Source organism: Hypomesus transpacificus, chromosome 5, assembly GCF_021917145.1.
Source record: "Hypomesus transpacificus isolate Combined female chromosome 5, fHypTra1, whole genome shotgun sequence".
Taxonomy (NCBI): domain Eukaryota; kingdom Metazoa; phylum Chordata; class Actinopteri; order Osmeriformes; family Osmeridae; genus Hypomesus; species Hypomesus transpacificus.
In genome coordinates this window covers 419,828-433,423 of record NC_061064.1, presented here as the reverse complement: position 1 = coordinate 433,423, position 13,596 = coordinate 419,828, and the positions used below count along the sequence as shown (strand labels likewise).

The window sequence follows — 13,596 nt, the reverse complement described above, 5'->3', positions numbered from 1 at the left end:
CAGCCGTCAGATTATAGGCAAGTCTTTACCTGCATTGTCTCTCTGCTTCGTCTTTTGATCTTGCAGTCTATATATATATATATATAGCTTACATCCTAATCTCGAGTCATTCTGAGGTTTTAGAAATCCTTCTATTATTACATGACAGCCAATCGTTAAAATGTAGACGTGCTCTACACCCGTGTTAATGGAGCTCATGCTAGGCGGGTATAGAATGCTCAGGATTTGGCCGATTCCTCGTCCCAGACATCAACCGACGCTCGCTTCACTCTCACGCCTCTTAGTTCCATATCCTGCCTTTCTCCCTCTTCCTCTGGTTTGCCTCCATATGGTCGGTGGCCTCCGTTGCTAAACTATGCATTGTTACTTTAAAGACTTGGGTTGGATACGTGAAAGACTAAAGCAAAGCTTTATCACTACGTTCACTGTGAATCCCACTCCTCTTCAAATATGGTTATGTCCTCACCCTCAGTCGTCAAGGTTAAACCAATCACACATGTGACATGTCCTGGGGTTTCCAAGTGAAAAAATACAATACTTAAAGTATACTTAACAAAGGAAATGTAAACTCACATACTGTATATTCAAGTTGTCAAAAAGTATGTGAAGATATAAAATCTCTACATTTTTAGCACAGTTTGGATTGTGTAGTAAAATATAACTGTAATGATAACATATGAAGCTCTCATCTAACACATTTAAATTAGATTCAAGTATTCTCTTTTTTCCACCTGGGTTGGTCTGTCACCTCTTAAGTTCCACCTCCCTTAGATGAAGCCTTGGTCTCTGATCCTCCTTCAATCACTTGGAATTGACTGTATTATGGCCTTGCGCTCAATACCGGTTGTCATGATCCAGATTTCATCATTATGTCTACTTTGATGTTTAGATTCCGCCGGCGACCAGTCTCGAGGTGTGCATATTTCCTTGTCATCTGTGATGCAGTAATGAGACCATGACAAATGAGATTCGGATGATAGATGCTACGATGAAAGCGTTGAATTTAAGGTGGGGGTTCTGAGTTTGGCATGAGGAGAGAATGCCACTTGTGAAAGGGTGTTGCTGCTGTAAAAAGAATTAGAACATTAGAACAATACGTGTCAAAAACAAAACAAACAAAAAAAACTTGAACTTTTCTACTTGACATAATGGCTTTCATACAGCATCTGTTCAGTGGGCTCAAGGTGACCTTTGCTAAGCGATCCATAAATATTTTGCCAGGAATGCATCATTTTTCTCATCATATTTTTGATCTAAAACTGCCAGTTTAACCCTTTTACAGATTTATAAAAACATTTGGTATGAAATACCACTAGCATTCAATCTCAAACCAACAATGCCTTTGGCTTAGCTTGTGTCACCTTCCGAGGACACAACCATTTATGTTCACTTGTAATTGGATAGCTGGGATTTTTCCTGCCTACTTTGTAGCTGTGTGACGTAGGCTATATTTTTCTACATTCATGTTTGTTCATGGTTATAACGCCATCGTGAGTGTGTGTGTGTGTGTGTGTGTGTGTGCGTGTACATGCTTCTGTATTTGTTCCTGACTGTAAATCTCGGTTTTGTGTGGATGGCACATCAGTCCTGCTAAGGTTTATTCTTCCAAGCATCTCTACCAGGTATTATAAAGACTATCTGACGCTCTTTTGCTCTATATTATTCAGTCGTCCAACTCAAACCTCACTTGAGGGCGTGCAGTGTGTCAGGCTATACTCCACTGTGACCTCCGGTTTATTTTTGTTCTGGGGGGGAGGGGGGGTGTCCAATGCTACATCCTTACATTCTAATGTGCTCCACATCTTTAGCTGAATCACCACTTTGCAATGTGGCCTGGTATTAATAATATTGTGAAGGATGCACTGGAGTTATGCAAAAATGTCTGAATTCTTCCTTGGCGAGTTGTCTCCTCAGAGAGAAAGTAGCATGGTTCACCCACTCCCCAAACCGATGGTGCGAGCCGGCTCTTTGGGGAAAGAATTGGAATATCCAAGCGGACAAGGAGGCCTGTGTGAGTCATCTTGGCTGTTTCAGCCATGATAAGAGCAAAATGTAATTGTGATTATTTCTTATAGAGCAAAAAGGAACGAGAACTTCTCTTGAACAAGAACTGCAAGGAGAGAAACTCTTCCGTTTGTGGTTTGCACATAAAACGAAACAATTTCGACCCATGATCGCTTCATAAATGACTTGTTCTAAACATTGAAGTCTGTAAATGGATTATTCGTGTCAGCTTACACCTATCAATGTTTGTATGATTCCGCTTGTTTTTTTATTGTCTTATTTATTGTGCCAAATCTTGAATTCGAGGATGACAGTTGGTCCGATGATAGCAGTAATGCTGGTATGATACTAAATGGACACCCTTCATGGGTTACAGGAGCAGAACTCTTCATGTATGACCATCACTAGTAGTCTCACTTGTACCACTATCCCATATACCTTCTTCCTGGAGAGAAATTGTGAAAAGGCCAGTTTCGACCAACCCTCCTGTATCCCTGTTGCCTCCATCCTCTTGAAAACACAGATTCTCTGAAGTATAATATTTTCATATTGTCATAATGCCCCCCCCCCCCCATCTCTCCTACCTGTACAGTTGTCTCTTCCTATGACTTTTATCAATGACTCTTTGTAATGGGTGCACTGTGACTATTATGATGCTGCTATGTTGTCACAGCGCTGACGAAACGTTGATGCAGAGCGGTTGTTATCGCCAGGGTGACTGGACATGCACGTGGAAGAGCTATTTTACATTGCCCCCTTTAAATGTGTATGTGGGTGAAAACGCCTCAAAGCAACTGGTTGCCATTCTGACAGTGCTGCTCTATCTCAGTCCCATCTGTGTGCAGCAACACACAACTTGGCTCTCACCATACTCATCATGTCCCGTGTGTTGGAGGGGGGGAAGGATATTTGATGATTGAGAGCGTTTTAAAACCCCATTACAGTATGTCCAACACCTGTCTATATTGAATAAACTGTGGTATTGCTTTACAGCAACAATAATAATCTGTGTAATGAATACCAACAATATTGATTAATAGTCATGATTACAATATTGTATGTTAAAAATATGTTTTACCCATGTATGTCAAGGAGAAGAACATAAGCAGATATGCAGATATAAAATGTGAAAATACTCCGGAACTGGCTATTGGAATAAACTTCTTTTTTTTTTTTACAACAAACTGAATTTATTTTCATTTGTTGAGACGTCACTTATCTCTCAGGGTTATGTGACCCACAAAGACCTCAATCTCTAAACTAAATGTGTATATTTTGAAGAGCGTAAACAGAAGCTATGCGTGTGTTTGCATGTTAGTGTTCTTAAGGGATCCATGAAAACATAATCCCCTAAGTATAATGCTAACTTAATGCTGGAGTGAATTACAAAGACTCCTCTTTAACCACCATCTGAAGTCCATTCACAACAGAAGTGTTGGTTTGGAAATTATTGAACAGTTACATTACCATCAATGGGACTGTCAGATTGCCATTGACGGTTCAGATTTTCAGCCAACCCCAGATCTGCCTAGTTAAGGCATTACATAAGCGCCTGTTTGGAAGGCTTGATGGTGTGAACACACACCCTGGGGGGGATCAATCACTGGGTTGCTATGGCACCATAGCAACCCAGTGATTGATCCCCCCCAGGGTGTGTGTTCACAAATGTATTGTTTGTGTGTGGAGGAGAGGGGAGTTGTTTGTGAGAGGTGTGTTAGAGAGGGAGGGATGAAGATTGACATGACAATCCATGTCATGTAAAACCAAGGTCAATTTTGCAATAATCAAACATAACTTGACATATGACATTATCTATGTTCTCTTCGGGGTTATGGTGAGGAGATGGGTATTGGTGTCTGTACATGGGTACATAGCCCTACACTGCCACCATGTTCTCAATAGATCATTTGCTTAACAAAACAAATATTTTTTTAGTTAGAGATGTAAAAGCATAAGCGGTAGCCTATATTTTTCTTCCGGGTGTGGTTGGTCTCCCACGTCCTAGATGACTTGCAAATACGCACCTGCGGAGTATACCTGCGCTGGTTTTAGCTAGTAGTGATTAAACCTCATGCAAAACAAACAAAACAAATAAAAATAACAAAATTTCAATATATCTTGCACACTTTGTTTACGCATTAGGCAATACGATGCGGAGACATGGTTTAGGCTACGTATGGAATTCGCTGGGGAGCGCATGATCGAGTGTACCTGGGGTACAATGCTTTTTCTCTCCGTGGGTTATTTTCAAACAACGCACAGATCCGAGCGTTGAAATGGTTTGTACTGTAGGCCTAGTCCGTTCAAAGAAACCAAACAGCCGAAGAAAAGTGATATAGCACATCTGAAAGTATTGAATTATTTTTTAAATCCTGGAATCGTCTTCTCTATCTCAGTGCGTCTTCCCTGTCTGATAGCTTACCACACATGTAAGTTGTTTATTTATACTTTTTCTGTGGTAAAGGCTTATCATTTGCAGTTGTTTATCTTAAGGCTAGACTAAGTGATTGTGGTAATGATTTTATGTTAACATCTAAATGTTATGGTAACTATTGTTTCAACACAATCCTTCTTTGTTCATCAGCCTAATGCCAACTCAACTCTAGGGAAATGTTAACCACAGTAGCTGGCAGATATAATGCAACACCATGCAAATTCCATGCAAAAGCTTAATTTTTTTAAACATTCTAAAAAAAATAATAATATGTATTTAGGATCCAAGTGTACTATTTTACTTTTTCCATACTTGTTTTTTGCCTAGGGGTACATGATGTACCTATGGCTGTATGGCATCTTCAGTCCTTAGCCAGGCACATAACAAGCCACCATGGTGCATCACCTAGGAAACCAACTCCCCAGTGATGGTTGCTCCTTAAGACAGCATAGGCTCCCTGTATTGGTCCGATGTCGTCGTCAGGAAACGTGTTGAAAAAGCTCAGCGTTCGGCGAACACATGACAGAACCCGTTTTTTCTGCTTGTCTTTTCTTTTTTTTTTACCTTTTACTAAACTCTTGTCTATATCCCATCTCTCATCTTCTAAGCTGCAGCCAATGGCGCGATGCAGGTGCAATGGACGGATACTGTGCCTGTGCCTCCTGCCCTGTGTGATGATGGGTCATCTTGTCATATACATCATGGTGTCTATATTCATCACGGTCTCCTATTCCCCTCCCCAAGTACCGGTACTCTTCATCGCCCCGGGGGCCTCTGCTAACTCTGGGGCCTTGGCATCCCATCCCCTGGGCCCCTTCTGGAACCTGCGTCTGCAGGAGACAGCCCTGTGGAACCGTTTTCAACACACCTGGGACAGACGGTACAACCCTATTCTACAGGGGAACGTGACCAATGCAAGCTCCTCCTCCGCGAGGCAGGGCAGCGAGGGAGCTCCGTGGCAGGGCCGAGAGTGCTCCTCCACCTGCGTTTCTGATTCGGAGCAGTGCTGGGGCGCCCATCTCCACGACTACAACACCCTCCCGGAGCAGATGAAGGCTTTTGTCCTGTCCATGCACTGCAGAGAGTACCCCCTCCTCAGGAACCAGCCTGGGGTCTGCGCCAGCAACGAGAGCGGGGAGTGGGAGACCCCCATGCTCCTGATGGCCATCAAGTCCCAGGTGGGTAACTTTGAGAACAGGCAGGCCATCCGGGAGACGTGGGGCCGGAGCGGCCTGGTGAAGGGGGAGCAGGGGAGGGTGGGAGGTCTGGTGCGCACTGTCTTCCTCCTGGGGAGGCAGGACTCGACCACGGGGCCCCATCCGGACCTCGGAGGCCTCTTGGATCTGGAGAGCCAGCAATACAGAGACATCCTGCAGTGGGATTTCAGGGATTCCTTCTTCAACCTCACCCTGAAGGACCTTCTCTTCTGGCACTGGCTCCAGCATCACTGTCCAGGCGCGCAGTTCATATTCAAAGGCGACGATGATGTTTTCGTGAGGACAAACGCGCTTCTGGATTACCTACACAAACAACGAGAGGAACACGACGCGGCGCAGGCGAGTAGAAACCAAACCGAGACGTTGGATTTGTTCTTCGGTGACGTCATCAGCAACGCCATGCCGAACCGCGCGCCCAACACCAAGTACTACATCCCCGAGAGTTTCTACGAGGGCGCGTATCCACCTTACGCCGGAGGAGGGGGCGTGGTCTACTCTGGTTCCCTCGCCGTGAGCCTGAGACAGGTGTCCGAGAGGGTGCGCATGTTCCCCATCGATGACGTGTACCTGGGCATGTGCCTCCACAGGCTTGGGCTCTCTCCAAGACACCACCCCGGGTTTTTGACCTTTGACCTCCCTGAATCAGAGAGGGACAAGCCCTGCGCATACAGCTCTGTGATGCTTGTTCATAAGCGTAGCCCCAAGGAGATGCTTACACTGTGGAGCAAGCTACAGACGCCTCCCTCTCCGTGTTGATGAAGGGGAGGGGAATGGGAATAGCCCAGTGGTTAGAGTATTTGATTGCAGATCAAGAGGTCACAGGCTCAAAATGCCCTCTGTATGTCGTCTTGGGTTAAATGCGGCTGTAAATTATTATATATAAAATACATTATTGAGACACACAGTGAGAGGGGAACCAAAGCACAGTTACACTGAGACACAGGTAGAGGATGGTCAGAGACATCTCTGGCAGGAAGGAGAAAAAACCTGGACATCATAATGTATAAAGCATGTGAACAGGAAACACACAGAAACTGTAAAGGCCTGATATCAAAAACTTTTAAATAACATTTCAATCAGTTTGATTGAACTGTGCCTGTCTTTATTTTTGCTTTTATGGAATCTGTAAGTATGTATAAACATTTATACAATATGAGAATTGCAACATCTTAAAATCTATAAGTACGCCTAATGTAGATGCCTCAATCATTTTGTTTAATCAGCGCATACATCAATACTTGAGCGATACTTCAGAAAACATTGTCATTCACCAAATGGTATTTATTGATGTGCTGGTGCAATACTTAAATATTTAGTTCGCGCACATTTTTTATTATCATGCCGTTTGTTTATGCCTGTGTATTTGAGGGAAACCTGTTAATGATTTTAAATATATTTAGACTTGGTTTTTGGTGTTGCCTAAATTAATACAACAAAAGTTAAGAAGAAGCGGTGAATAAATAGATGCAACGTGTGCCCAGTTGTCTTCACTTGTCTACTCCCTTGCATAAAAATGTGGACATAAGGCAAACATGATTGGTAAAATGTTGGCTTCTTACACCAATCTTTTGCTTTGACATCTGCGTGGGCGACCCCTCGTTTTTAATGTGACGTTTCAGTTGACCCAGGAAGTGCTTCAAGTCCAATTGAGGTGAGGTCAAATCATCGTATCTTCGTCGTTTCCGTTAAAGCAAACTGTTGCTAGTGAGGTAGCTCACCGTCAATTGAATTGAATTGTGCAGCTATTAAGACGCACTAGTTTCCACTCAACCTCACGTTGTTATCAATATGGGGTCCTCCAAAAAACACAAGGAAAAGGGACGAGAAAAAGATAAAGATGCAGAAGATCGTCATCGGGAACACAAAAAACACCGTCACAAGGACCGAGAAAGAGATAAGGAACGGGATGCCACCAGAGACAGAGAAAAGCGAAAACGGTCTAGGTCCAAGGATAGAAGCGGACGCGGTACAGAGAAGGAAAGTAGAAGCAAAGCCGACAAGAGTACCGGAGAGCCCCGAGTCAAGAAAGAAAAGGTTGAGTCTGGATATGAGGCGAGCACATCCACAGGTAAACAAAGCTAGGTAGTTAGCAATGGTTGCTAACGCTAGGTAGCTTTTCCAGCAATTGCACTAGGCTTGCCTGGGCCTTTAACATTGAGGCAATAATGTACTAGTGGACAGACTAAAGCAGATATGCTTATTGTTTTATCATGTGTGGTAGTTATCTGTGCTGTCACATGGAATTATTGGTTCATCAAACGACTTTCATTTTACTGCAGACATTGGACCACAATCTGCAAGTGGCGATGCCTCCCTGAGCATCGAGGAGACCAAGTAAGTAACGTGGATTAGATGTAAACAAAATGCAGCTTCACCGAATGATGGCGGTAAACGCATTGAAACCCCGATGATTACTTCTGTGAATTTACTTATCTTGTATTTACGTGTAATTGACACCTTGTTTGTCTTTATTCCCTGACAGCAAATTGAGAGCCAAGCTGGGTCTAAAACCGCTGGAACTAAATGAAGCCAAGAAAGGTGAGTCACGCCTTGAGATGTCCGGAACAAGACTCCAAAACGTGAAAACAAAATGGGAGAGTATTGCAGTATTGTTCATTGACTGACCGCGTCTTCCCTGCTGTCCTAGAGCTTGGTACCAAGGAGGACCCGAAGGTGGCAGAGACGATTAACCCCGTCACTATCCGAAAGCAGAAGGACATGAGGGAGAAACTAGCGGCTATGAAAGAAAAACGCCTCCTAAATAAGAAACTGGGGTAAGTACTCTTAAGAAGACTTCTCCTAATGGAAGACTTTTAATAAGCACGCAAGCAAAACAGTTACTGTTGTTACTGCAGAGAAAATATGGATACTGATATGAGACTTCTGAGACTTTGGATAAAAGTGTTAGTAAAATGTTTTTTTACATTTGTTTATATTTATACATCCACTCTTTCCGTTCAGGAAAGTGAAGACTCTAGCAGAGGAAGACTGGTTGGATGACACCACTGCCTGGGTTGAGAAAAGCCGGAAGCTGGCCAAAGAGAAAGAACTGGCAGAGAAGAGAGTGAGTGATGAAAATGCAGTTGATGGAGGAATGCCTTGAGATGGCAGGAGATGCATCAGTGTAGTTAACATTAGTTTTTCACTTTCCCATTATGACTTACTTTTACAAATTCATCCCCCGTCCAGGAGAAACTTCTGGAGGAGATGGACCAAGAGTTTGGTGTGAGCAGTCTGGTGGAAGAGGAGTTTGGTCAGGCAAAGAAGGTATGCATTAAAGTCCACTTGTCTTTGCTACTTGTCATATCTTTACAGTCTCAGGACTGTAATATCTGCTACAAGAGCTTTTTGCTTACGCTGCTGTTGTGGCATATCTTGACATTAAGAGCAAACTTGTATGAAGACTTGGTCAAATAAATCCTGTATTTTTCCTGTCTGTCATAGGTAGCCTACAGTTCCAGGGACTTAAAGGGCCTTACAGTGCAGCACAAGATGGAATCATTCAATGAGGGAGAGACAGTCATCCTTACACTGGAGGACAAAGGTGATTGGAGGAGCACAGGAAATGTAAAGCAACCTTCCTCTTGACTGCAGCCGTTCTGTAACCTGTGTCCTTGCGTTTCAGGCGTCCTGGAGGAGAAAGATGATGTGCTTGTCAATGTGGGCCTGGTGGACAAGGAGAGGGCGGAGAAGAACGTGGAGTTGAAGAAGAAAAAACCGGAATACAAACCCTACGAAGAGGAGGAGAGCGTCGATGACATGGCTGTGGTAAGACGAGTCCGAGGTTCTATTGAAAGGAAAAACTCCTACATTTAGCCCAAGAATATAATATGAAAACAACTTTATATTAGTCCTATTTGCCCCATTTTTCCATCATGTCTCATTACTTAACTAAGGTCCAGTGTCTGAATTGTGAGCTCTCATCCTGCAGATAAAGCCCCGCATCGTGCTGGGCAAGTATGACGAGGAGATCGACGGGGAGCAGAAAAAGAGCTTCCGGTTGAGTACCGGTGGCTTCGCTGAGGGGGAGAGGGAGAGGGAACTGCAGGCCATCCGGGAGACCCTGCGCAGCCAGGCCCAGTCCCTGCAGATGCCTGCTCTCATGATCGCCTCAGAGTACTACTCACCCGGGGAGATGGTGAGTCCTGATCTGAACCCTGAAGACCTTTTAGAATGGGTCTCTCAATTTTGGGAATGTACTGCGTTCGAATGTGAATGCCTATACTGGTGAAAGGGTTACGTAATGGCCGTGGGCGTTTTATCGTCGGCACATTCGTTCGTTTCCCTCTGTTGTCGTTATTGAGAGACGGTCTCTGGATGCTCTTGTTTTAGGTGGGTTTTAAGAAGACCAAGCGACGCATCAAGAAGATCCGTAAGAAGGAGAAAGTGTCTCTGCCCGATGAGCTTCGCCTGGACGACACACGCAGTACCGACTTCGGCTCCAGGTTCTGCTTTGTTCACTTTGTCTGTTTGGAACGTTACAATTCTGAACAATGAGGTTCTGTGTGTGTGTGGAACCGTGAGGTTCTTCTATGTCTGGAACAGGTGAGGTTGCACTGCCCCGTGTCACTGAGACCCTTCTCCTCTAACCGTCCTCCCAGGTCCCGGGGCCGCGGCCGCAAACAGGAGGCTCTGGAGGCCCTGGTGGGAGGGGCCGAGGGGAACAGCACCTCCATCGACGTCCCCCAGCAGTCCGACGACGTCAGAACGGCCGACATGGAAATCAGTGACGAAGGTGAGACAGACTTGTTAATGATTTAATGTATCAATGATATGATCATGCCTCAAAGAGAGCGTCCTGAGATCGTTCAGTGACCTTACATGACCTTCCAGCTCTTGAGCCCTTTAAGTGTCCCGTGGCGATGCCCATTTAACGGTCGCTTGACCTTGTTGGTCAGTGTCCACATCATCACCTCCGCTCCCTGTTCTGTGTGACCTCAGAGGACTTTGTGTCCCCGGAGCCGGCTGTGATGGAGGAGGACGAGGCGGAGGCTGAACTGCAGAAGCAGCTGGAGAAGCAGAGGAAACTGAAGCAGAAACAGCTGCTCAAAGACTCCGGAGAGAAGGTGGGGACTGTCTGGCAGTGGTGCCCGACGCCCTGTTAAGACTTCACTAGGACGTCTAGCATTCAGTCACCTTTAGTTAAAACAAACAAAAAAAATGTGTATTCCACTGACTCTGTCTACCTTCCTGAACAGGTGGTGGAGCAGGTCAAGGTGCTCGGTGGGGAAGGTGACAACCCTGACGATCCTGACCGGAAGAACAACATTGTGTTCAATGCCACCTCTGAGTTCTGCAGGACGCTGGGTGACATCCCCACCTACGGCCTCTCAGGAAACAGAGAGGATCAGGAGGACATCATGGTTAGTACACCACCGGGAACTTTACATTTAGTCATTTAGCAAACGCTCTTATCCAGAGCGACTTACAGTAAGTACAGGGACATTCCCCCGAGGCAAGTAGGGTGAAGTGCCTTGCCCAAGGACGCAACGTCATCGAACCAACAACCTTATGATTAATAGCCCGACTCCCTAACCACTCAGCCATCCACTGACCCCCTTTGTTTAGGTCAACACTGCAATACATCTCAATGACCACAGATGTATGTATGGCTTAGTGGTAGAGCAAATTACTGCAGAACAAGAGGCCACAGGTTCATATCCCCTTGTACATCGTTTAAGATTAACGCATCTGACCAATAAATACATTGTGTCATCCTCACATTTACACAGTTTATGTAGTTGGGGTGCCTCCAGAAATTAATATAAACGTTGACAGTAAGGTGCGTGCCCTTATCGTTTTGTTTTTCTTCTCAGGATTTCGAGCAGGAGGCGGAGAGAGATGGCGCTGGGGGTTCCGACTCGGAGACGGATGAGAATGTTGGCTGGAGCATGGTGAACCTGGACGAGGAGATGAAACAACCAGACGTGAGTGTCCCTCTGCCTCTTGTTTGGATTTGTCTGCTCGTTGTTCATGTCTGCTGAAAAATTGCGATCCCCCCCCCCTGCCCCCGGGATCAAAACAATTCTATCCATCCTCCTTCTCTTCTGAAGCGTCTTCTGTATCTGTGTTTTCTCTTGTTGTGCTGTCAGAGCCCCCTAGTGGTCATAATATAGAATAACAATAAGCCAGGTAGAGAACTTTTATTCCTCGGTTAATTGTGTGCGTGTGTCTTCCCTCGCTTGCAGTTCTCCACGGCATCCACCACCATTCTGGATGAAGAGCCGATCGTCAACTCCGGGCTAGCTGCTGCCTTGCATCTCTGCAAAAACAAGGGTGAGATCATGCCTTCATTCAATCAAGACGCTTTTATCTAAAGAGACATACGGAGGGGGATTTGAACCTGGGACCTATTGATCTGAAGCCAAATGCTCTGCCCTACCTCTGAGGTGTACCCACCCCCCCAGACTTAAGTTATCAGCCTTTGACGTGATCAGTTACTTGGTCATTACGAAAGGCTTGTAATCATTTTTTGGGGTAAAAAAAAACCCCAACTGTTTACTTAGCTTTCTGTTTTGTTCCTTTTCTTCATTCAGGCCTCTTGGATACTCAGATGCAGAAGATAGCTCGCGTTAGGGCACCGAAGGGCGCCCTGCCAAATGACAATTACTGCATTGAGGACAAAATGTAAGTTACAAAGTATAGTGACCGTTTCACTTACAAATTCGAACCCAGCTATTTCTAACATCTCTATAAGCAAATCTACATGGCGTTAGCATGTATCCAACGGCACTCGTGGTTCCTTTGTTCACGTCCTTTCCTCGTCTCCAGGACGATAGACGACAAATACAGCCGGAGGGAGGAGTACAGAGGCTTCACTCAGGACTTCAAGGAGAAGGACGCCTACAAGCCAGATGTGAAAATCGAATATGTGGACGAATCTGGCAGAAAGCTGACTCCAAAAGAGGTATGGTTGTCCTGTCAGCCTTCATTTTGTGCAACCTTGCAGCACTTGTAATTGTAAAGTCTGCAGTAACCAGATTGCAGACCTGGAGAGAAACTACGCTATTTGCATGTGGCTTTGGAAATTATTATTTTTTTTTAAATTATTGTTTAGAGGAATAGGTTGACGAAACAAAAATGCACCGCTTTACCTGAATTCATGTATTTGTTCATAAATGTATTTATTTCGTGCACTAATCCTGTTCCTTCTCCAGGCGTTCAGGCAACTGTCACATCGTTTCCATGGCAAAGGGTCTGGTAAGATGAAGACAGAGAGGAGGATGAAGAAACTGGAGGAGGAAGCCGTAAGCTCATTCTTCACTCTGTGACTGTACCTGTTCTAAAGGGTGGCACGTTACTTACATTCCTATCCTGAGATTCGGTTGATTAACCGTATTTTTCTTTCTCTCGTCAGCTGCTGAAAAAAATGAGCAGTAGTGACACTCCACTGGGGACAGTAGCTTTGCTACAGGAGAAGCAGAAATCACAGAAAACCCCCTACATAGTCCTCAGTGGGAGTGGAAAGAGCATGAATGCGTGAGTGATCAGCAGTTTAACTTTGAGGACCAACAGAAAGACACCAACGATGTTCTCTGTTAGTTGGAGACCTAGTGATAGATTAGCTCTGTTTCCATTAGTAGTCATACAATTCAAACGGAGGTACCTTCCTCTACTTAGATAAAATAATCTGCTAAATTTATCAAATGTTACTTAACCTTTGGCGTTGTCTACCTAATGAGATAAAATACTGTTTTCCACTATTTATATATTATCCCACTTTTTATATGTTATCCTATCACTAACATTTTTTTTATTTTTCTGTCCTCAGAAACAACATCACCAAATGAGCTTGACAAGGATGACCCTTCCTGTTTGGTCTCTCACTCTCTCACACACGCATACACACACACATTTTAAGTTTGTTCTCAATTGAATCAAGTCAAGTCGCTATTGTTATATATAAAGTGGATTTGTTGTTTTGACTAAGGATATTATGTC

General features: G+C 44.5%; 2 protein-coding genes across 2 annotated transcripts; both read left to right on the top strand.

The window, feature by feature from the left end:
* Positions 1-4,032: 4,032 nt before the first annotated feature.
* si:dkey-175m17.6 (N-acetyllactosaminide beta-1,3-N-acetylglucosaminyltransferase 2) lies at positions 4,033-7,069 on the top strand. The gene is made up of 2 exons (XM_047020527.1): positions 4,033-4,433; positions 5,047-7,069. Exon 2 carries the CDS (start codon positions 5,056-5,058, stop codon positions 6,409-6,411), a length of 1,356 nt encoding a protein of 451 aa, XP_046876483.1. The 5' UTR covers positions 4,033-4,433; positions 5,047-5,055; the 3' UTR covers positions 6,412-7,069.
* A 247-nt stretch (positions 7,070-7,316) lies between these two features.
* sart1 (spliceosome associated factor 1, recruiter of U4/U6.U5 tri-snRNP) lies at positions 7,317-9,268 on the top strand. Its single transcript, XM_047020800.1, has 7 exons — positions 7,317-7,723; positions 7,935-7,989; positions 8,138-8,193; positions 8,303-8,429; positions 8,617-8,719; positions 8,845-8,922; positions 9,100-9,268. Exons 1-7 carry the CDS (start codon positions 7,444-7,446, stop codon positions 9,241-9,243), a joined length of 843 nt encoding a protein of 280 aa, XP_046876756.1. The 5' UTR covers positions 7,317-7,443; the 3' UTR covers positions 9,244-9,268.
* The last annotated feature ends 4,328 nt before the right edge of the window (positions 9,269-13,596 follow it).